Below are 25,371 nucleotides of genomic sequence, written 5' to 3'. Positions count from 1 at the left end.
GCTTCAAGGCTAGGCTGTGGGAAAATAGTAGGTATGTAAGTCGGCAAATTGAGAGGATAGGCTCAAGCCTATCCACCGCCCTAGTGAATGCAGGCATTGGAAGCTTCAGTAAATTAATACAGACCAACCCTAGACAGTTAGAACTGGTAAGTGATTAAAGAAAAAAAGGTATTTGAAAAATTATTGAAAACTTAATTAAATATGTAGTTAATTATTTTTTCTTCCATAATATATTAAATCATTCATAAAGATATACTGTATTATTCAAAATAATTACACTTGCAGTAAAAAACTGAATTGTTACCATTTTACAGATAAAATAGAAATTAAAGGCATGAGAATAAAATCTGAACTACTTTTGGATGGACAGTAAAAACATCAAATCTTAAGTAATATAAAACCGATACAAGAAAAATACAAGACATGCAAATAAAAAATGTTTTTAAAACAAGACAAAGGATTAACTATAATTAGATATAAAAAGATTACCATAAAAAGTCATACAAGGACAAAAATATATATTTAAATACATATATATTGATGCATTATCAACTAGACTTATTGAAATTATTGAATATACATTCATTGAAGAGCACTGTGTTTTACTGATTCTGTTTGATTTGTGGGACTCAATTGATATATTTAGAATGATTTATTAAAGATGAATTTATTGAATATAAATTCAGTACAGTATCAATACAAAATACAAAAAATTACGTAGATCATGTCCCGAAAACAAATGCAAAGACAACCAAAAAAAAATTTCATCAGGAAATTAGATGATTTTCTTTAACAGAACAAAGAAAAAAATCCATATTAAATGTTATTAATTGATGTTTATTATTTGTTCCTAGATTGTTAATCGTCATCCGCCCTTTGGAAACCAGATCCATGATGCTGTTGCCCATCTACCAAAGTACAAGGTGGAAGTATTGCAGGTAAAATGCAGAGGATGCATATAAGAATGAAGGTGCAAAGCAGCACTCCCTGTCCTCCTTTCTCTTTAATCAGAAACAGCAAGCTGAATAATGAATGAATAATTTTTATTACTAAGGAAACATAACAAAAATTAAAAAAAAAACCCCAAAAACAAGTTAATCTCTAGTGATAATCGACCCAAGGGCTTGTTGCTTAAATAACAAATGTCATACTATTTCAAACTTGAGTCGAGTGACAACCTTAACATTGGCACTGGTTTGAATCGCTCCTGGCCCTTGGTTCGGTTGGTAGAATCAAGTCGGATAAGAAATTAAAATTGGGGTACACATCTGGCTCGAGTGCACTTTAAAGAACCTATTGCATCTTTCAGAAGAGTAGGTGTTACCCCGAAGCTATGATTTATTTCAGCCCCTGTCATGGAATGATTTAACATGTAGCTACTATAAGTGCCTCTTTATGGCAGCTAGGTATTCATGGACCACATCCATATGCAATTCAGCATAATGACACTGCGAGTTGCTCTTGTGTATTTAAAATGTAGTGCCCACAGCACTTTGAGAAGTTTTTTTTGACATGGAACTTCATGTAGACGAAATGTTTGCTTACTAAGCTGGTAGCAAAGATAAATGTTTGTGTGTATGGTAGACTAGAAGGTTGTAGGTGAAAAGTACTTTTGAAGTTGCTTGAATTTCTGTTCATCTTCTTTTGCTTTCAGTCTAGCAAACATGAAAGATTCTCAGCTGAAATTAGGGTTACAGTCTGCCTGGAAAACAGGGAACAGTTACTGCAGAAACAAACAACAAATGGCTTTCATTGCTCTTTGCTTCTCATTGGTAATGCAGATGATGAAATCATTTTGAAGAAGAAAATAATGTATGTATAATAATAAATTATATGTATACAGATATCTGTGATAATGCTTATATAGGCATGCATGCTAATCCATTAATACCTACAAGTAGAAATACTTTGAACTCCTTTGATTGTCATTAATTTTTCTTGTCATGTGAATTATTTGCATTGATTAACTTTCTCATCATTAGTTCAATATACTCTTAATTAGTCACCAGTAGATTAAAAACAATTGATAACCGTTCTGTCCATTCCTCCCTTCATCTATCTCTATGCCATGCTCTTGGCATTAGTGACGATGTAAATCTAGGTGTCTTTCATCTTACACTTTTTTGAATGATGGCATTCAGGTATACCTCAAGCCAAACTCTTTACATTATTCTTCATCTATATCTTATTATTCAAACTTTTCTGACACTGATACTAATATTACCTACGGGCTAACCTAAAATGATGACATTAACACATGTGACTACCACTTTAACATCCATACTCATAACTGCTATGTATAACCAAGGACTTATAACTGTTACCAGGATAGGAAGCTGGCTGGTTTAAGCCGTCTAACTTGAATTAGCCTTATGTGTGGTATTGTTATGCTAATGAGCCAGAAAAGTACAATCTGCACATGCTCAGAAAAACAAAACTTTCCCTAGTCACTGCGGCCCGCACTGCATATCGGCTTGGCGTACAGCTAGGCCTAGCCGAGAATTACTGTATGGTAAAATAAAGCAAAATAAGGGTACTAATTTCACTTGGCATGCAAATCAATCATGCTTACACACTTAAAAGCAAACTAATCTACCAATAAAATCACCTGCTATTAAATAATAATAATAATAAACACTTATATAGCGCCAATTCAAAAATTTATCAAAGGCGCTGGAGAAAACAAGCTCAGTAACATTTCTCAAAAAGGTGAAACTTTAAGTTCTTCTTAAAAGAATATAAATTAGGCAAATTATGAACAGAAAAAGGAAGAGAATTCCACAGAGAAGGAGCTTGAACAGAAAAAGATATAAGGCAAGTATGTTCACAAATTTGATTTTAAATTGATGTGATTTTGTTTTTTTTTGGCTAGCCTAGGCCATGTATAACCACTTATACAAATGCAGAAAAAAGACCCAAAACAAATTAGAATGAAGTTATCAACTAACTAGTGCATTAAAATTTTTCATATACTTAATTAAATAAAATTAAAATGTATTGCTCGCAAACGCCAATTTTTTATTTTAATACGCCATTTCTTTGTTTACCGTACCATAATCCTTGGCAAGCCTAGCTGTACATCTAGCCGATACGCAGTGCTGGCCGTAGTGTGGTAAAGGAAAGTTTTGTTTTTCTGAGCATGTGCAGATTGTGCTTATCTAGGTCATTAGCATAACAATACCACACATAAGGCTAATTCAAGTTAGATGGCTTAAACCAGCCAGATTCCTATCCTGGTAACAGTTATAAGTCCTTGGTATAACCTGTGTGCATTCATTGTCTGTGTTCACATCACTTTGTCTGTATCATTGTAAAGGGACACAACGTTACTAAACAGTATTGTGTGGACTAGGACACTAACACTGCAACGAGCAAATAATGGTGATGATATCACAGTCAATTACATTAGTCAAGAATATGGTGAGTGTTTGTTTCTAGAGTTATTTGGAATAATTACAGCTAGCTGGTTTGGATTCCCGGCTGGTGCGGCTATTGTACTGCTCTCTAGTTAGAAAGAATTCATATACATGAAACGATAGGTAAAATGATTTATGTAATAATCTATGTCATATTAACTAATATGAAAGTTGATAAAGGGGAAAACTCTTTAATAATATCTATTCTGTTGTGGTTGGTTTTAGTGGCAAATCCAACTCTGTTGGTTGTTTAAAGTTGTTCAGAAATGCTTGACCACAGACATGGTATATGGAATATTGAATAATAGCTTGTTTGGAGTACTGTGCTTTCCTGTTTTTTTCTCTTTTCTTCTCTCTTTTTTCCATTTTGTTTTTGAGGGAAGGGGTACGTAGCCCATTTTTCCCTGGATCTGCCCCTTTTTTTCGAGGTATATGAATAAATGATTAAAAATTTCATACTATACTGATATCCATTTATTTTGCAGTTGGCTTGGACGTACACCTGAATCTTACCATAAAATACACAGATCCCCGATATACAACTAATTCCAAGCAAGGCAGCCAATCACAGTCCAAACTGCAAGCCTTCATGAAGTCTGTAAAACCTGTCGGAGGTATCAGTGTTAAGTCGTCAAGGCCAGAGAGCTCAGATGACATAGATTGGAGCCCTTCAGCCACACAAGGTTAGTCTTCTTAATTTTTTTTTAACCACATCACGAAACCTGGTCAAGATGTATTTCATTGGAACTCTTTCCGAACACCAGATTTTGGGTGTATAAGTGCACTCCCAACAATGTTTATGAATTTAAACTTTCACTGAGGTTCACTGTTGTATGCCATTCAGTTGTGTAAGTTCAATTCCTTCATAGGCCTGTTTGTGTTTTTGTGGGCTATAATATAAGTTTATTTATTTATCTTATTAATTGATTTAGGCTGACGCTAGTCCAAGGATATACCAAGCAGCAAACTTAATTATTCAAAGTGGCATATCTCTTCACAAGGCAAACATGCTATATTCGAATTTCATATTTATTGAAGTGTGACGTATAATGTTTGTTTTATAACCCTAGTATGAAGTTTGAACAGGACCATATGAAAAACAGGCTTTATCAACTATCTCATATATTTTAATCCTGTATAAATATGTTTGAAATTTTAAAAAATAAATAAATAAACATAAGATGCTCTACATAAACTCATTATGAGGCTTAGGGAGTGCAGTTGATCTTTTGATCATATGTTTAAAACACATTAAATGTGTTCCACTTAAAATCTTGAATACAAGTTAACTCTGCACTTACTAAAAAGGAACCGTTAATAGATAATGTTTAATAATAGTGGTCCGTACTATATATAGGGATTTTGTCATGTAGCTGTAATAATAAATATGATTTACACATCCATTTTGAATTGCTGTAGGAACTTGAGAAGTAGAAAAAAATGTAATATGATTGTACTTCACTGTCATTCAGGAAACACCCAGGATGCCCGGAAGGCTTGCAATCATAAGTGTGTGAACAAGCGTGCCTGTGGACATCCATGTTGCAAGAATGGTGTCGCTGTTAAACAATCCTCCAAATCAAGGCCAGAGAAGAGACAGCTGATTATGAGTGGTACAACACCAAAGAACCAGAAGACCATGGATGCCTTCCTCAGTCAGCTTCATACAAGAGCTAATTGTATGCCGATGGCACCACAGATAAAAAGAACACGAGTAAGAGTTTATAATTATCAAATAAGCAAAGGCAATTAGGAGCAGCAATTTCCATTCAGATTCTAAACCTTGCTATCCCTATGGTTTGTTGACCATTCTTGGCTAGCTATACTCAGACACCCTAACTTGCACTGGTAACAGAGTTGTCAATTGGTTCACCCCTAGGTGCCAGTATTTCATGGCTTTATAGATATAAATTATTGATTATTGATGGTAACATCAGGCCTACTATACTAAAAAAAAATACTGATGGGGATGTTTCATAAACCTTACAAAAACTGTTTTGATGAGTAGGTTTCATCTTCATTATTTTCTACCTCTGCAAATTGTTTATTAGCACTTAATTGACAGCAAATATGATATCCAGTAGTAGGCATAAGTATTTAGAGAAATAATATTTTTTAATCCATTCTGAGCCTGAAGGATAACAATATTATTTGAATGTTCATGCTTAATTTATAAGTAGGAAGTTATGCAATCTTATGGAGAAAACACATAATATAATAGGGTGTCATTATTTTCAGGATTTATTTATGTGATCCCATTAATTTACTGAAATTTTTCTCCAGGTGGATACTGGTAATCATGAAGGTGCTCAGAAGAGTTTGAAAAAATTCACTTTCAAGAGAAAGTCACAAATTCCTCCCTTACACTCCGCTAAACTTAGTGCCTTACAAACAGGAGATGATGCACCAACACCAAACATGCCAACCATACAATTAGACAAGACTGTGACTGCAACTAGTTGCATCAGTGCAATCCCTAAGCCTAGAGGAATCCAAAATGCTTTGCTTACTAACACAGGTTAGTTTGTACAAATTGATCCTTCATTTACTACATCTGACAGCAATATACATCCAAATATTATTTCATTCATAGACTGTTCTAATGTAGGAACATTATTATATCCATTTGTTAATTGAGGAGAAAAATATTTTCTCTTTTTATCTATAATTTAAAGCTAAGAATTTACATAAATGTACAAAGAAAGCAATTCACATTGAATTTAAGTTTATCTCATTTTTAGCTAAACACAGGAAATTTGTCTTAAAATTAATAAATATTTAAACAAATTTTAAACATTAATTGTTTTCTTGTATAGATACTCTTTTCACTGCAGGACTAGGACAGAGAGATTTAGCCTCACATGGCACTGGGCTAACTCCGACGAGTGTATCCTTATATGGCACAGGACAAACAGATGGCAGAAATCTAGCTCCGAGAGGTGGCAGAGGTCTAGCCCAGACGGGTGGCAGAGGTCTAGCTCAAACAGTTGGCAGAGGTCTAGCTCAGACAGACAGCAGAGATCTAACTCAGACAGACAGCAGAGATCTAGCTCAGACAGATGGCTTTGGATTAGCTCATACAGGATTAGCTTTGACAAGTAGCACAGGAGGTGCAGGACTAGCTCAAGCAGGTGGCAGAGAACTAGTTCAGTCAGGTGGCACAAAAGCCAGTGGACTAGCGCAGAGAGTTGGCACAGAACTAGTTCAACCATGTGTCACACAAGACACAGGACTAGTTCAGCCAGTTGGCACAGGGCTGTCTCAGCAATGTGGAACAAGAGACACGTCAGGACTAATTCAGCCAGGTGGCACAGGACTTTCTGACACGAGTGGCAGAGGACTAGTTCAGACAAGTGGTATAGGACTAGCTCAGAAAGTTGTTGCCTCACATGGTGCAGGATGCTATAATACACCTGCAAGGCGATACGGCAGTACATCAGGTTGTCCAGCCACACCAGCCAGAGGATGGGAACACTTAGATGTGTATCAACTAAACAGAAGCAAACTTCCATATTCGCTGACCTGTGGTAAGTTAAGGGACATAACTGAAAATCTAGTCTACAAAAAAGAGTTATATTACATACTGTATTGTAAGCCACAGTTCTACTACATAGCCTAATATTTTCATACAGTAGAACCTCGTTTTTACGTACCCCAGTTATACGAACCCTCGGTTTTACGTACGCCTCGTATCGACGATGACGTCATCAAAAACCCCCAAAATATTCAAAACAAACGGCCCTTTTCAGAGCAACGATAAGTAAAAAGACTATAACAATAAACAAACCATAATGCAACGTATTTTCATTAAACAGCAACATTGCTTGAGTCTAATACCGGGTTGTTATAATCTAAAACCATGTGGACTGAGTGAGATGAACAACTACTGATGGTGCTCAAAATAATTGTTTTCCTCCTTAGCTTCGTGTGGCAAACCATGGAAAAACTTGTCTGGTCTAATTTTCTACATGAGTAGGCATAGTTTCGTACATGAACGCTAATTGGTTGGCTCGCCCAGTGCAGTACACATGGTTTTGCTGTTTCACGTACACGAACACTAATTGGTTGGCTCGCCCAGTGCACATGGGTTTAGTTTGTCTCAACAGGCCCAGACAACACCACAGCTCTGTTGTTTAGAATAGGCATGAAGGGGAGATTCCCAAGTCATACCTTTGTCGTATGGGTAATCTTACAATATTTTCATGTTCTTTAGTTAAATAAAAGACATAAAGTGATGAACTAGACACATGTTTTATTTGAACACTTTATTATGACATCGTAAAGTGATGAATAAAAACACTAAACACATGGTTTTATTCGTATGCCTAGAGGCTATGTCTAGCCAAGCTAGTTATCATCGTTCGTTCATACATACGTATATTGAGCGTTACGTACGTATTAGGTCAAAGGTTATCACAAATTTAACCCAACCTCTATTTTACGAATCCCCCGATTTACGTACGCCCTCCGGTCCCGGACCGTACGTAAAATTGAGGTTCTACTGTATAATATATTGCCATTAAAATGAAGAAATGTTTAGAACAAGTTATTGATTACTTTGACATTGATTTGATTATTGTTTTCTTCTATAGAATCTGACAACGAAGACCTTTTTGATGATCTTCCGGATGTTGAAGGAATAAGTAATCTTGTTACCTCTAAACAGACCTACAACCCACCAAAAGCACAGAGGCGTTTGATACTAGATGTTGAGGAAAACAAACAAATATTAACGCCAAGTGAAAAGGTGCTTCCAACTGGACCAACAGCTCAGGAACGGCTGCTTCAGTCTGGTAATATCTTCAGAAATACAAGTTTTAAGGATTCTTCATGGTCTTTTAGCAGACAAACAAATACTACTGAAGAGATTAAGACTGCTGCACATGATGACATTCAAGTGATAGAGCAGCCTACGGATATCTTTAACCTTTCTTACTCTGATGAGGATTTTTATGCTTCTGAAGGATCTTGTTGTGGCATGGCAGATGGCCTTGTGGCAGAGAGAGAGCTTTCTGAAGTGCCTAACATCCAGCTACCAATTGCTGCAGTAGGTTGTGTGACCAGAACATGTGATAGTGTTAATATGCCAGAGGAACTGCCAATCATTTTGAGTTCATCCTCTTCAGATGAGGATGTATATAATTTTGAAGGATCACCTGCATTAGCAGGTGCTTCTGGTGTGGCAGGGAATGAGCTTCCTTTTGAACAAAAGATGGAAAGTACCACCTTTTGTCGACACATAGATGAGAATTTTAGGTAAGAATGGTCTCTCAGTGTATCCATATTAAATCATTTACATTTTACATTCTGTAGAACCTGTATCTGCAAAGTTGGTAATAGATTTTTTAGACAAATCTTACTGGAAAATAGTAATAAATTATGTGACAGCAAACAGAAATAAAATAGTGCAGAAGCTAGATGTTTGTCCTACTTATTTATAGAAATTGGCGTTTCTTAAGTTTAAAAAATAATTTACATTTTATGATACGAGCTATGTTGTCTCTAGTCTTAGACTTTGAAGCAGTATCAAAATATGAAATAGGCCTTGAAATATGACTAAAATAATATTTTTTTTAAATTATAGAAATAGGAAGTTTTATAAATAGTTTACATTTCATCATGTTAGCGATATTTTAAATTATTATTTTGTTTAATAGGCCTAGACATCTGTCTGCAAATTGACTTTCTGTTTTATTCTGAAAGTACATTTACAATCCACACAATTAAGGGATTTAGTGGTTTGATGAAGAATATATGTACTGTAAATTTAATTATTTTCAACTATGTCATAGACTTCATGATGAGGATTTATTCACTGGAGTTATAGTTGTACACTGTGGGTGTAGGTTCAATGAATCAATAATTATGTATTAATAAAAAAATAGAAGTAATACAAATGATGATAATAAATAAGTATATAATCCATAATAATAATCTTTTGTCACCAACCTCCCATTGTACATTATTGTTATGAACATTTATTATTCTGTTATTGAGTTTGAAGATGAAGAGGATTCATTTTCTAAATTATAAATTTCAAATTAGATTGAGATTGGTCCATTTAGAAAATGTAAAAGTGGAGATGTGCATTCATTATATCTAAGATATACACTTTACACATTTATTTATTTTTTCTTATAGAAGAGTTTCAGTTGCAGAGCTCTGTTTTTTTTTTCTTTCTCTATATAATTAAATGGAAGAAATGACTATTCTTAATTGTTTATTATAACTGTTATCTTTATTATTTTGTTAGTATAATTGCTTTTATATACTGTTATATTTATTATAATTGTTTAATTTTTTACTATTACTATTACTATTGTTAATCTATTACTATTTATTATTGTTATCATTTCATTGTTGTTACTAGTAGTGTATTAATGCTGGATGCACAAATCTTGAGTCTGATTTTAAAAAAAGACATTTTTTTTCTTTCCCCATTTTAAACACAGCCCTGAGGTTGGTGCTGGGGATGCAACACAACTGTCACCAGATTTTGTTTTCCATCATCAGCAACAAAAAAGCAAGGTATTTTATTGTACATTTATATTTATTACTTTCTATGGCCTTAAAAAAGAAATGCCTTATCAATACAAGCTATGGTTTTAAAAAGCACATCAAATGAACCGTACACAATTTCACAAAAGTATATTTTTTGGCCCAACCCTGCTAAAAGCTTCCTTAGAAATGTTGATGTTGATTTTGAACATTTCACCATTCTGTTGTGCATAGAAAAACAGAAGGAAAAAAAACATTTTGTTAAAATTATTCTCAATGAATTTTATTTGGTTACATAAAGTATAGTAGTAGAAAAAATACATTTATTGTTGAAATGGTTGAACAAAAAACATAATTTTCTTACTTTAGTAATAAAATATGTTTTCATGATTATGTACTCATGTATTTGTGAAGGCATAATCAATTACTTAACTTCAACCACCCCCAACCAGTGGCGGATCTAGGATTTAGCAATGGGGGGTGGATAGTACGATTTGCGAAGCACCAAGCTGGGAGGGGGGCATGGTTTTGGCAAGGGCACAGATCATTTTGTGAGTCCACACCCACCTCAGGCCCACCATAGTTGGGCCTGAGGCGTGAAAATTATAGGAAATAGTACCTCTAGATGACCGGAAATGACACTTTTATATAGTAGTGTGTGATATAGAAAAAATTTAAAAACATTGTCTTGAATGTATTTAGTTTTGGCCTACCTACTTCAAAGCCTAGTCCGCACCATAGTAAAGGGCTGAGGTGGGTACATTTTGGGACATACATGTAGTACCTCTAGATTGCCAGAAATGACACTCATATAATACAAATTTATCATCATTGATCTAATCCCAGTGATGTTCCATTGAAAATAAAACTCAAATGTCCTTGATGAATTTTTAATTTACTTCACCTAGTCCTACTTCATGTGCCGAAAACAATTTTCAGGCATCTTCTTGACTTATAAAATTATCAAATTGCAGACGGAAAGTGAGGGGACCCACCCCCACCTCCTTAAAAATATTTAAGATGTGTCCCCTGTCCCCCTTGATCATGTTTTTTTTGTTTTTTTTGAGGGGCTTCTTCAATTTGAGATATTTTGGAATTAGTAGATGGCTAGCTGCTGAAGTTAAGCTTAATATAGAAAGTGTAGGTTTTACGAGAGTATACATATATACATGAGAAGCACACACACAAGACAAGTGACCATTTTTTTTCATGGTCACCGAAGGGGGTGGCTAGCCACCCTATTCACCCCACTAAATCCGCCACTGCCAACCCATTGTAGGCTTTTGAAATGACATTAGCAACATAGTAACCTATTATATTTAGGTACAAGTTTACCAATTGCTTAAATGTGTTTATTTTTGTTCTATTCCATTTCAGATTAAAATAGGGAATGATGCTGATGATGCTAAACACTCACCTGTTCACCAAATCTCACTGATGTCATTCTTTAATAAAAGTAATTCCTTGTAAGTTTTGTGTTGTTTGTACAAAAGTACAAGATGATGAATGAATCAATAATTAAGTAAATAATAAAAAATAGAAGTTATACAAATGATGATAATAAACAAGTATATAATCCATAATAGTAATCTTTTGTCACCAGCCTGTCATTTTATATTATTGTTATGAACTTTTATTATTTTGTTATTGAGTTTGAAGATGAATAGGATTCATCTTCTGAATTATAAATTTCAAATTAGATTGAAATTGGTCCATTTAGAAAATGTAAAAGTGGAGATGTACATTCGTCATATCTAAGATATACACTTTACACATTTATTTATTTTTTCTTATAGAAGAGTTTCAGTTGCAGAGCTCTGTTTTTTTTTTCTTTCTCTGCAGTATATAATTAAATGGAAGGAATGACCATTCTTAATTGTTTATTGTAACTGTTATCTTTATTATTTTGTTAGTATAATTGCTTTTATATACTGTTATATTTATTATAATTGTTTAATTTTTTACTATTACTATTATTAATCTATTACTATTTATTATTGTTATCATTTCATTGTTGTTACTAGTAGTGTATTAATTCTGGATGCCTAAATCTTGAGTCTGATTTAAAAAAAGACATTTTTTTTTCTTTCTCCATTTAAACACAGCCCTGAGGTTGGTGCTGGGGATGCAAAACAATTGTCCCCAGATTTTGTTTTCCATCATCAGCAACAAAAAAGCAAGGTATTTTATTGTACATTTATATTTATTACTTTCTATGGCCTTAAAAAAGAAATGCCTTATCAATACAAGCTATGGTTTTAAAAAGCACATCAAATGAACAGAACGCAATTTCACAAAAGTATATTTTTTTGGTCCAACCCTGCTAAAAGTTTCCTTAGAAATGTTGATGTTGATTTTGAACACTTCACCATTCTGTTGTGCATAGAAAAACAGAAGGAAAAAAAAACATTTTGTTAAAAAATTATTCTCAATGAATTTTATTTGGTTACATAAAGTATAGTAGTAGAAAAAATATTTTTATTGATGAAATGGTTGAACAAAAAACATAATTTTCTTACTTTAGTAATAAAATATGTTTTCATGATTATGTACTCATGTATTTGTGAAGGCATAATCAATTACTTAACTTCAACCACCCCCAACCAGTGGCGGATCTATAGCAATGGGGGTGGATAGTACGATTTGCAAAGCACCAAGCCGGGGGAGGGGGGCATGGTTTTGGCAAGGGCGCAGATCATTTTGTGAGTCCACACCCACCTCAGGCCCACCATAATTGGGACTAGGTTTGAAAATTATAGGAAATAGTACCTCTAGATGACCGAAAATGACACTTTTATATAGTAGTGTGTGATATAAAAAAAATTTAAAAACATTGTCTTGGATGTATTTAGTTTTGGCCTACCTACTTCAAAGCCTAGTCCGCACCGTAGTAAAGGGCTGAGGTGGGTACATTTTGGGAAATAGTAGCTCTAGATTGCCAGAAATGACACTCATATAGTACAAATTTATCATCATTGATCTAATCCCAGTGATGTTCCATTGAAAATAAAACTCAAATGTCCTTGATAAATTTTTAATTTACTTCACCTAGTCCTACTTCATGTGCCGAAAACAATTTTCAGGCATCTTCTTGACTTATAAAATTATCAAATTGCAGACGGAAAGTGAGGGGACCTATCCCCCACCTCCTTAAAAATATTTAAGATGTGTCCCCTGTCCCCCTTGATCATGTTTTTTTTTTTTTTTTTGAGGGGCATCTTCAATTTGAGATATTTTGGAATTAGTAGATGGCTAGATGCTGAAGTTAAGCTTAATATAGAAAGTGTAGGTTTTACGAGAGTATACATATATACATGAGAAGCACACACACAAGACAAGTGACCATTTTTTTTCATGGTCACCGAAGGGGGTGGCTAGCCACCCTATTCACCCCACCCCTTTATTTACGTGGTGAATCAAATCATGATAAATAAGCCTAAGCTATTGATAGTTAACTACATTAAAAATGAAATAATTTCAAATTTGTTCCATATTTTCAATAGGCTGAATGTGCAAGCTATGTTTTAACTTTTTATATTTTGTTAATAACTTTGTATAACTAATTTAATATTTCAATTATAATTGCATCTATGGATATATCTTAGGCTTAATATTATAATGTAATGCTCTAGTCACTTTCGTTTATGTATATCATAATATTATATGTATTACCGTATCTAACTACACGTAGTCATTAGTTGGAGGCACACACCTATTTGGTGACAGTGGTTTAGGCTGCTTTTGCGCTTTCCTGGCAGCTAATGACAATGGTCTATTTAATGTAGGCCTGCTTGTCAATGCTATGTTCGTTTAATTTTTTTCTGATTTGTATTTATAGTTTGTATATTGTATCTTTTGCCTGAATAAATAATAATATTTTATTGTTGAAATGGTTGAACAAAAAACATAATTGTCTTACTTTAGTAATAAAATATGTTTTCATGATTATGTACTCATGTATTTGTGAAGGCATAATCAATTACTTAACTTCAACCACCCCCAACCAGTGGCGGATCTATAGCTATGGGGGTGGATAGTACGATTTGCAAAGCACCAAGCCGGGGGAGGGGGCATGGTTTTGGCAAGGGCGCAGATCATTTTGTGAGTCCACACCCACCTCAGGCCCACCATAATTGGGCCTAGGTTTGAAAATTATAGGAAATAGTACCTCTAGATGACCGGAAATGACACTTTTATATAGTAGTGTGTGATATAAAAAAAATTTAAAAACATTGTCTTGGATGTATTTAGTTTTGGCCTACCTACTTCAAAGCCTAGTCCGCACCATAGTAAAGGGCTGAGGTGGGTACATTTTGGGACATACATGTAGTACCTCTAGATTGCCAGAAATGACACTCATATAGTACAAATTTATCATCATTGATCTAATCCCAGTGATGTTCCATTGAAAATAAAACTCAAATGTCCTTGATGAATTTTTAATTTACTTCACCTAGTCCTACTTCATGTGCCGAAAACAATTTTCAGGCATCTTCTTGACTTATAAAATTATCAAATTGCAGACGGAAAGTGAGGGGACCCACCCCACCTCCTTAAAAATATTTAAGATGTGTCCCCTGTCCCCCTTGATCATGTTTTTTTTGTTTTTTTTTTGAGGGGCATCTTCAATTTGAGATATTTTGGAATTAGTAGATGGCTAGATGCTGAAGTTAAGCTTAATATAGAAAGTGTAGGTTTTACGAGAGTATACATATATACGTGAGAAGCACACACACAAGACAAGTGACCATTTTTTTTCATGGTCACCGAAGGGGGTGGCTAGCCACCCTATTCACCCCCACTAAATCCGCCACTGCCAACCCATTGTAGGCTTTTGAAATGACATTAGCAACATAGTAACCTATTATATTTAGGTACAAGTTTACCAATTGCTTAAATGTGTATATTTTTGTTCTATTCCATTTCAGATGAAAATAGGGAATGATGCTGATGATGCTAAACACTCACCTGTTCACCAAATCTCACTGATGTCATTCTTTAATAAAAGTAATTCCTTGTAAGTTTTGTGTTGTTTGTACAAAAGTAGAGTAGAAGCAGTCGAAACTAGAGCTCTGGGCTCACAGGCCAGAGTACCCATCTCTATTATACAGTAATGCCATTATTAATTATTTGTTAATCCTTTCTTACTTGCTAATCCTTACCATACTTTATTTGCTAATCCTTACTTTATTTGCTAAGCCTTACTTATTTGCTAATCCTTGCTTATTTTCTAATCCTTACTTATTTCCCAAAACCTTTCCTATTTCCTAAACTCTATTTATTTCCTAATCTTTACTTAATTGCTAATTCTTTATTTGCTAAATCCTTACTTATTTGTTAATCCCTAATTATTTACTACCGTTAATCTCACAAATATTCAGAGCAATATTATTTATCTTTTTTTGCAAGAATAATATGTTAACATTTTTAATTATTTTTATTACAGTGTTATTATTACTATGTATGTTTCAGCTGGTGTATTTCATGGCCTATGAATAAAGTAAATAATTTTTGTAGCCGTTTCCCATCAAAAAATGGTAACATCAGGCCACAAAACCAAGATAAAAAACAAAAAAAAAATGATTTTCTAATAAAAAGTTATTGATTTTGGATATTTTAGGAATTCCAGAAAAATCAGTGAAGCTGGCAACGAATTCAACAGTATCTTTGATGATATCTTCTAAATTCCAGACACTTCTGGTTTCAAAGTTTTTGTTTGGTTGATAAAAAACACCACATGATAATCAGGAAAGCACTATACAGATGCTGCATAGATGTCACACAGTTTAGATGTTTCAAAACCTGTCCAGACTTTCAAATTTAATTTAACAAAAACATGCGATATGCCTAAATATTTTTATGATGATATCACATCATCACCATATAGGCACATGGGCATACAACTGTTTGTTTTTTTTTAAGTCAGGCTCCGGAGGAAAACAATTTTTTGATATGTTGTAGAACTGATTTTTCTAAGACAAAAAAAAGTTGTTTGACGAAAAACTGGGCAACGGTGAATGAGATTTTTGAATATTTAAAAACTGGGGGAATAAGGTGTAAAAATGGGCAGTTACGCCCCTTTTTCCCCAAGTTTTTAAATATTCAAAAATCTGTATCTCATTCACCGTTCCCCAGTTTTTTGTCAAACAACTTTTTTCTGTCTTAGAAAAATCAGTTCTACAACATATCAAAAATTTTTTTTCCTCCGGAGCCTGAATTTAAAGAAAATTTAATAATGTGGACAGAGCTTAAGCAAGTTATAAATAGAAATTAAAGAAGATGGAATGTAATTATGGTTTGGTGGTTAAGGTGCTTGTTTTCCAATCACAGGGTCCAGGGTTCATATCCTTCAAAAGACCAAGATTTGTTCTCATGACTAAAAACAACTCCTCCTAGCCTCATATTGAGTGTATAATGCACTCCATAGTTACATCTTGAATTTAGCAAGGTTTATAAATTCTGTTAATCACAATCGTCATCAGTTTCATTACCTGTTGGCTAGCCATCGGGTCGTAGGAGCACTTTAGATGCAACTTTCAAATTGTCCATTTTTGTCCATTCCATTCAGTCATGTTGTGTATTCAGTTTTTCCTAGGTCTTCCTTGCTTCCATTTGCCATTTATATAGCCCTGGAAGGTTGAATTGCTTAAAGTGCTACTTTGCCTGTGGATATGTCCAAACCATTTTTTTTTTAATAATCAAAATAGATTAATATATTATAACATTGTAATAATAATAATAGTATATATTATAATAATAATAATAATAATAATAATAATAATAATAATAATAATAATAATAATAATAATAATAATAATAAATAACTTTAGTAATTATCTTGATGACAAAACTAATCAAAACTTTGAGACAAACACTGCACCATTCACAGTGAACTGTGAGATATACTTAAAAATACTTCTTTTTTATAATTTGGAATTTATTAAATTTTGCTAATTATCTATTGTAATCAGTACTAAAAAAGAAAATAATACCAAAATGCCTATTTTTTGTGGTGCCAAACATCGTTTAGGTATTTTTGCCTTCGAAACTGTCACATGCTCCTATGACAGCAACATTGTCTACATGTTTTAGAAATATATTTTGTGCACTTGTTTTGTATGAAAAGCCTGTATGTCCACAAGATTTAATTTGGACTTTTCAAACATTCTTATGTTCGCTTTAACTACCGGTATTCAAATAATGTCATGGATTTCTGTTTGGCTATTTTTTTACAGGTAAAAAAAAGTGAATGTTCCATTGTAGATGGTGAACTTCATAGGGGTCAGCAAACTTCTAAAGCCAGGTTCCAGAGGAAAACATTTTTTTTATATGTTTTACAACTGATTTTTCCAAGATACAGATGGGCAAAGTGCGGCCCGCCAGCGATTTTTTTGCGGCCCACGAAAAAGAATTAAAAACCCTGTGTGTGCGGCTTGCCAAGCAACATTGGCTAGAAAACAGCTTGTTTTTTATGGCCCGACACTGATCATATGTAAAAGGTAGAATAAAACTAAGAATAAATTTGGTGTAAAAGCCGTTCTTGGAGGTTTTAGAAAGCACACTGGAAACAACAAAGTTTGGGTGCAGCCCTCTGTGTTAAATAAAAAATTCACTTTGGCCCTCTGACCGATTTTTGTGCCCACCCCTGTTCTAAGACATAAAGTTGTTGTTTGGCCAAAAAAAGGGGGACAGTTAATGAGATAAAAATTTTGGGATAATTAGAAATTGAGGAAAGGGGTAACCATCCTTATTCCCACCTTTTATTAAACCTAAATATTAAAAAAACTTTATCTCATTGACCGGTCCCTAGTTTTTCATCAAACACTCTTTCATGTCTTAAAAAAATTAGTTGCCCAACATATAAAAAATATTTTTTCTCTGGAGCCTAGCTTTTCATAAATCTATAGTTTTAATACTACACTAAGCATCACTTGCTGTGTTGTTGTATATAAAATGCAGTTTAGATTTATATGAGGCTCACTAGCAGTTAAACGGGAACGAAATAAATAATATTCTATTTTACTGCTATTCATATATTTTTCAAGACCAACTTGACCATTTACAGGCTTGTGAAGATTTTAAAATTTATCTAGAAAATATAAATAAGCTATTCTATGCATAAAATTGTATTTTATTTAGTGCAGTTGAATTGCAAGAGGACAGTTTAGGAGTGTAATAAAATATGTGCAATAGCCTACGTTTTGAACATAAGCATAATAGAAATATGGATAAGGCTTAATAGAAATATGGAATGTAATAAAAAGTTGTTAAATACTGTAGCTAGATTTTTTAGGGTTTATTTTAAAATCTGAAAATTGTTTTACATTTACTAATGCTACATTGTATTACATGTTAAGCAATGGCAAGATATCATTAATTTTGTCCCAACAATGGACATTCGATTAAGCCTGGTCCCTTGTATCATGGACCTATTAATAATTATTAATAATTAATTAATAGGTCCATGCTTGTGTATTGTTGCTAAGGTGGGGACCTTGAGCAGCGTAAACGTACGTTTTTGTTGGACTTGCGCGTATTTCTTTTGCTATTAAATAACATGTTATGATTGGTCAGTTAGGTTTGATTAACACATCGAAAAGGTCCATATTGTTGTGCATATACTTGTGGTTGTATGAGATTAACATTAAAAATCGACTTGAAGAAAGTCAGTGTTTGTGTCTATTAACTTTACAATGCTTTCACTGTCTTCCTGAATATATATTGTTGCTGTCGATATCATATCGAAGTTTATACTTTCTATTAGGCCAAAAAAGGTAGTATTGCAAGGAAGCAACTTTCGGATTTTTTATACAATGTACTGCGGTTTTTTTTTAATGTTCACTGTCCATTTTTTGGGCGTAATTTCAAGGAATTTAAATTCCAGGTTTGTGTCTACCAAATTCGACCGAATCTATGGTTAGCTTTCTTGTAAAATATATTTTTCACAGAGGAATCCGAAATACTTGAATAATATATGAAAAGGGCATTTTTCAAACTTTATGAAGCTATTGCATATTCATTTTTGGCTGCTTACCCATGGATTTTAGCCAGTGGTTAGCAATTTTACCAGCCAAAATTCCTGAGGACAATGAATGTTAGCCATGAAACGTAGCATTAGGTCTAGGCCTATATAGAATAATCCCGACGAACCAAAGACGTTGTTTTATGGCCATATGGCGATGACGGTGATGATAGTGACCGAAACTTATGAAATATTGATTATGATGATAAAGATCGACTATATTGACATTTCAAGAGGTGATAAATATTTTAGTAGACAGTAAACGCATTTTAATTTAGGTGTATTATACAGTATTCAACTTTATTGGTGCTTTTACGATTGGTCCAATATTCCCAACCAATTAAATCAAAATAATTGGATGTCAACATCGATGTGCATATACTCGTATATGCTTCTCTTCAGAAATTAGAACCTAGACAGCGCTACTGATACACGAAATATTAAAGATGTTTTCTCTTTCGTTGTGTTTTTCTATATCTGTTATTTTCACCGTCTATCTGTTGTCTGAGATGTCAGTAGGTATGTACCATTTACTGTATTTTAAATTACGTCCCAAGTTTTGACATTTATTTTAGTTCTTACTCGCATTGTTTAGCTTACGGTACGCTAATGTTAAGTTGGATGTGCACTATTAGGCCTATTATATAAAGTGTAAAAGGTGGTAAAAAATATCCTCGAAGCCAAGATTCGAACTCTGGTCGGCTGCTACCGAGTCTTCGTGTTGGAACAGCACAGTATTTATCGATACACTCGCGTAAAACAGAGGTAAATTTGATACGCACTCACTTAAAGCGTTTAAACGACGACATGAATTTTGAAGAAAGACTTTGGAAAATGATGAAGTCTTAGGCCCCGTATTCACGAAAGCATAATGTGACCGATCCATCACTTCTTCTTTTCATCAATTTCTTGATGTGGCTTACATACTCTTCTTAATACATTCTCATTATTACCTTGTCCGTCCACTTGATGTTCACCAATTTTCTCTGAAACCACATCTCGCATGCATCAATACTTTCTCTACATTTAATGGCATTTTGCGACATCTGTTTCTAACTCTTTATCAATTTTATCATTTCATATCACTTTATATCGGAATACCTCCATAGCTAAAACAATTACATAGTAAACAATGTGGGCCCTAATACAACATAACTGTATGCTCAAAACCTATATTACAAAACAAAAGAGCATTAGAGAAATGGCAACAATAAAGAAGACGACTATATATTACAGCAGGGCATTCCATCTATCGTTTAGTAGATGATGTATTGGATCACTGTTTTTACTAATATGTTTTTACTACTAGTGACTCTTCTACGAATCAGATTGAAAAATACATTTTCTAAGATACTATAAATTTTCCGTGATTTGTATGTTGATTTTGAATGAATGAATGGGTGGAGGGATGGATGGATAGTGAATACCGTAGTTATTGCAGATTGGTTGCAGTTTTAATATGTTATTAAATCATTATAGTAATTGGAGTTTTTTTTTCTACAGGACTTCATACAATTGGACTGAAGTGGCAGACAATATCACAGACGAGTAACCCACCACATAGTGTACGCATGCGTGTGAAGACTTTAAGTAAAATACGATGCGCACAAATTTGTTTACGACTTAGCGACAACGTTTGTGATTCTATCACATATTATATTGCCGACGAAAGTGACTCAAGAGAGTTAAGTAGGCCTACATGTGAGATTAATAACCCGACTAATCAATCCGATGAGGCATCTGTCGCGCTTGATTATTCAAATTCAAAATCTTATAAAATTACGGTAGGATTTTGTATTTTACTCCCCGGAATATGCGTAAATAATAACGTTTAGGCCTAATGGAATGTTATCCCTTTTTTTAAATAGTGAAACTAAATATCTGTGAAAATAATGAATTTGGGTTTTTTTTTAAATTATATTAATTTCTTATTTTTAAATCAAATATTGTAGGGTCAATATGGCGTTTTGTGGTATGTTGAGAAGAATGTAAATTATTCTCAAGCAATGGATGCCTGTCTACAAATTCTTGGCACTCTTGCCTTCTATGAGCAACTCATCTCTGCTGCTAGTTATGGCGTACAGATGAGTTGTAAGCCAGGGTGGTTGGTCAGCGGTGAGTTGGCTTTCACAGAGGCCGAAGGAGGGTGTTACCTGCCGGGCACTGAGTTCCGTTGCAACGCCTATCCGTATCTGAACACGTCATTCGAAGGCGCGTACTGCTACATAGGTGCCAACCCCTCAGTTGACGAGGTCGACTATCACTCACCAAACAGAATTATCCGTTTATATGGCAGTGATCATATTGATGGATTTACGTACAAGCAAGCAGAAGAACGCTGCACCAAAGACTTTGATGGACGTCTGATAACAACCAGTGAGGCATTTAATTTGACGTTTATTGGAATAAATACGTGCTTTAAATCGTGGTTTTTGGTTGGATTAGTTGCCAAACCAATGCCCTTAACAAGCAAAAACAACTGTTGGAATCCAACTGTATTAGGAAACAGAATATATTTGACAGATATTACACAAGGAAGACAGACACCATATGCGATTTGTTGGATGCACAACAGAGTGTTAAGTGCAGACCCCTTTCCATCTCATCGGGTGGTGATAATCAAAGGAGACGATCTCACTTCTCTGACGTATGCCAACGCTACTGCGTTGTGCAGCGAAACAGTCGCAAATGGCGACTTGGCAACCTACGATCAAGTTGAATACGCGCAACTTATCGGTTTCAACGATTGTGACTATGGCTGGTTGAAAAACGGAAGTCTTGCATTTGCTGTTGGACAAGTTCCAGGACCTAATGCAACTTGCAATGGCGCTAGGGAGAAGGGTGTATATTTAACAGCACCTTTAAGTTTAGACGAAAAATACACTGGATTATGTTATCTTCCTTAGGCCCTATTCATTGGTCGAGTCGAATGGCAAAGGGGCCCGCTAACTATTAGCCTTGGATTGGATTGGATTTCTTTTGTGTGATATACACCAAGGAGAACCCGCAAAAGCTTGGGATTCAAAACTTACCGGTCTGAAAAACTTTAACGACGTGGATCATCAAAGTTTCAATCTCACGAAGTGAATATAAATCCCGTATTTCAGCTTAACTTAGGGGAAAATGACTTTACTGTCGTTATATACTGAATCTTTAGCTTATTTTGAGCACATTGCACTACAGTGTCATGCATTGATTTAATGTGGTTTGATAAAGGATGAATCACTATAAGGCCATATAAAAAATAAGTTGTTGATCGACCCCTTCCTACATAAAAACCATCGCCCAACAATTTTTTTTTTGCCGAAACTTACTAAAATGTGTCGTCTTTCCGCCCTTAATCCAACTTCGGCTAGGCCTATTTTTTGTGTGTAATTATTTTGTCTCTCATTTGTTCCTAGCCTACAGGGAGTTGTTAGTATGTACAATATCCACTTAATCAAACATTACACTGAAATATCCATTAAGTTTAAATGCAGACTTGCTCTCCATGGGTAATTTGAAGACTTGGCATTTATTAAGGGGTGGGAAAAAAACTCCTCCTGCCTACCAACTGAACAACATAATCATTTTTTTAACATGGCCTAATTGAGTCAACAGATGAACTTTTCAATGTGGTTAGGTGTCCCTCTCATAATTCATCACTTTTGTGACAGCAAGGCTCAGACCTTACAAGACCTCTAGAGCCCTTATATATAAAATATATAATAGTTGCAGCATATATCTGCTAATCTATGTAGAAACTTCCTATTTCCTATATCTTCAACATGCCGCAAATATATAATTTCTAAGGGAATTGTACAGTAATTAGTAAGGCCCTTACTAATCGCCTTTACTTCATTTATCCTACCTAAACATAGGCCTATATGCACTTTTTTTATATAAAAACGAGTAAAATTTTCCCAGGCTCAGTGTTCTGATTTTTTTTTAAAGATTTCAAGCTCAAAATGTTCCTATTTTGTTCTTCTATTTTTACACACTTTTCAAACATCAAAAACTATTATTTTTAAAGTAGTATAGGCCTATTACTGTACTGTAATAAAGAGGGTATTGTTTAGTATATCATCACACACCGCACATAAGGTACAGATAAAATTTATTGGTTTTTCTATTAAAAAAAAAATCCTCAGTTGACATTTTGCCTCAGTTCTTATGAAATGTGGTGACCAAAGCCGGTGAGAAAAAAATAAAAAAAAGTTAAAAAAAAAAAGTAGGAAAACGGGATTAGGAAGAAAAATGTACTAGAAAAAAACAACGGCTTTAAAAATTTTTTTTTAAAAATCAAGTAGTGTATAATCATATAATAAAGCAGGGAAAATAACACGACGTTAGTAAGACTCGAAATATAGCTGCAATGGTATAGCAAGGGTAAAATGGAGACTCATAACCACTGCGCGTTATATGAGCCCGCCCGGCATAAGTCAGTTCATTTTTAGTTTATAGCGATTCAGTGATCGAAGCAAAAATTGTTTATACATATCTCATTGTTATGAGAAGTAAAGTTGGAATTGCAACAAAAAACAGTCATTAAAAAGTATAAATTAAAAAAAAACACGAAAACAAAAATACTAATATTAGGCCTACTAAAATAAAATTAGGAAGTAATAACAAATTAAAATGAATTTCACAACTAACGCGACGTTATTGAAATTCGAACTATTGCTGCAATGGTAATCTAAATAGCGAGGTACATCGAGACTCATAACCATTGCGCGCTATAATGAGTCGATCTTTTGTGTTGTTCAGTGCATTTTTAGCTCATTTACCGTGCGTAATATCATGGTAATTCAGTGATTGAAAGCAAAAATTGTTCAAGCATATTTCATTTCATTTCTTTTATTCGTCTCGAAAAAAAACAATTAACAACAAACAAGAACAACCAAGACGTGATTCCCAACAGCGAACTGAATCAAACTAATCCACTGATATAAAAGTGTACGATTCAATAAATGCAAACAACAGGCCAAAAAAACAAAAGGGTACAAAATCATAATATTAATAATAATAATAATAAATAATAATAACATTGTATGAAAACACAACTAAACACAATCATTATAAAATTGCAGTTGCAATAATTTATTTAATAAATTAATATTTTTAATTGTAAAATTCAGCAGCGATTATCAATATTATTTAAAATTTTCAAAAATTGATTGATTCTGTTGCTCAGTATTAAATATACAGAGCAACACAATCAATGTCCAATTGGTTTGAAAAAGAATGTAAAAATATTGTCTTTAAAAATATTTCTATTGTAAGAATGATCTTAGGCTAAGAGGAAGATTATTTCTGTGTTCATGGGGCAACCTGTCCCATGAGCGAGGAAATTGTTTGAAAATTGAAAATTTAGAATTGTTAAAACCGAAAGGTCCACTGATTAATCTCAGATAAGAAAGTATAATACATACTCCAAGTATTGAAATACACGCCATCGTGTTGGGATTCAATATTTCGAAATTAATTATGTCATCATCAGGAATGAAAAAATTATCCATATTAGCAAGCTTATATGCACTAGTACCAAAAGTGTTTAGCCAATCAAAACATTACCTCTAGTAGGTGACATAGCAGTGATTTAAACAAAAGATCAAAGCATTCTTACTCTAATGATCAAAGATACCTACAAAAACAAAGAAAGCTGTTTTGAAGCTCTGAGCCCATTGTTAAGCAAAGGGTGTAGTCTACGTATAGCGAACCTTCTTTAAACAATAGGATAGACCAGTTTCGGGAGCTGTCAATAATGTTAGTACTAGAAAATATTAAACCTAATTTATTACTTACCGTACGTTACAGACGACATTATCATTTTTAAGTATACCCTGTAATCCTGAAACATATTGGAATGCCTCACAGTTTTTAACATGATCAAATATATAACTATCAGATCGTGAAGAATGTTCTTTAAGTCTAGTTATTAAGCACGATGACGCTGCGAGTATGGGTCATTCTCTTACCTTATACTATTTCATTTTATCAAGAGAAGTACAGATTTTTTACAAACATACACTAGCAGTAGCCTATATAATATTAAAGTGCAAAACGAAACATATAATATTAGAGTGCAAAACGAAACATTTGTGTTCCCTCCTGTGAGTGGCGAATTTATGTTTGCTGTTGGCTGGGATAATAAATAAATAAAAATAAAATAAAGTAATTATAAAAGTAAGTATAAATCTTGTTTGTAAATCTATGTAATATATTAATACATATCATATTGTTTTCTGCTCTACCCCATCTTTGGAATCAGTTACCAATTTCTGTTAGATTGTCCGAAAATTTAGGTTTGCTCAAAAAGAATCTCAAAACTTTCGTATTTTCTAAAGCTTGTAAGTCTGGATTAATTTTCACTCATCGATCAAACAGGTCATGGAATGATTGTATGTAGTGAGACTGATCACAAGTGACAGAAAAAATGGTTGACGTATTTCGGGA

At 33.8% G+C, this 25,371-nt stretch overlaps 2 protein-coding genes across 2 annotated transcripts; both read left to right on the top strand.

Moving 5' to 3' along the window:
- The first annotated feature begins 13 nt into the window (after positions 1 to 13).
- On the top strand, positions 14 to 15,844 carry LOC117120246. Its single transcript, XM_033265262.1, has 14 exons — positions 14 to 146; positions 855 to 938; positions 1,655 to 1,812; positions 3,317 to 3,420; positions 3,902 to 4,099; positions 4,889 to 5,130; positions 5,700 to 5,934; positions 6,233 to 6,943; positions 8,009 to 8,672; positions 9,869 to 9,944; positions 11,292 to 11,380; positions 12,020 to 12,095; positions 14,843 to 14,931; positions 15,535 to 15,844. Coding segments are annotated over exons 3-14 (2,550 nt in total). The 5' UTR covers positions 14 to 146; positions 855 to 938; positions 1,655 to 1,810; the 3' UTR covers positions 15,599 to 15,844.
- A 3,483-nt stretch (positions 15,845 to 19,327) lies between these two features.
- Positions 19,328 to 23,007, top strand: LOC117120252. The gene is made up of 3 exons (XM_033265268.1): positions 19,328 to 19,455; positions 20,440 to 20,720; positions 20,889 to 23,007. Exons 1-3 carry the CDS (start codon positions 19,383 to 19,385, stop codon positions 21,840 to 21,842), a joined length of 1,308 nt encoding a protein of 435 aa, XP_033121159.1. The 5' UTR covers positions 19,328 to 19,382; the 3' UTR covers positions 21,843 to 23,007.
- The last annotated feature ends 2,364 nt before the right edge of the window (positions 23,008 to 25,371 follow it).

The sequence above is a fragment of the Anneissia japonica genome, unplaced genomic scaffold (genome assembly GCF_011630105.1).
Source record: "Anneissia japonica isolate Jap-2015-1 unplaced genomic scaffold, ASM1163010v1 scaffold288290_len239259_cov183, whole genome shotgun sequence".
NCBI classification, from domain to species: Eukaryota; Metazoa; Echinodermata; class Crinoidea; order Comatulida; family Comatulidae; genus Anneissia; species Anneissia japonica.
The sequence above is the reverse complement of the archived record's forward strand: the minus strand, read 5'-3'. Positions and strand labels throughout refer to the sequence as shown.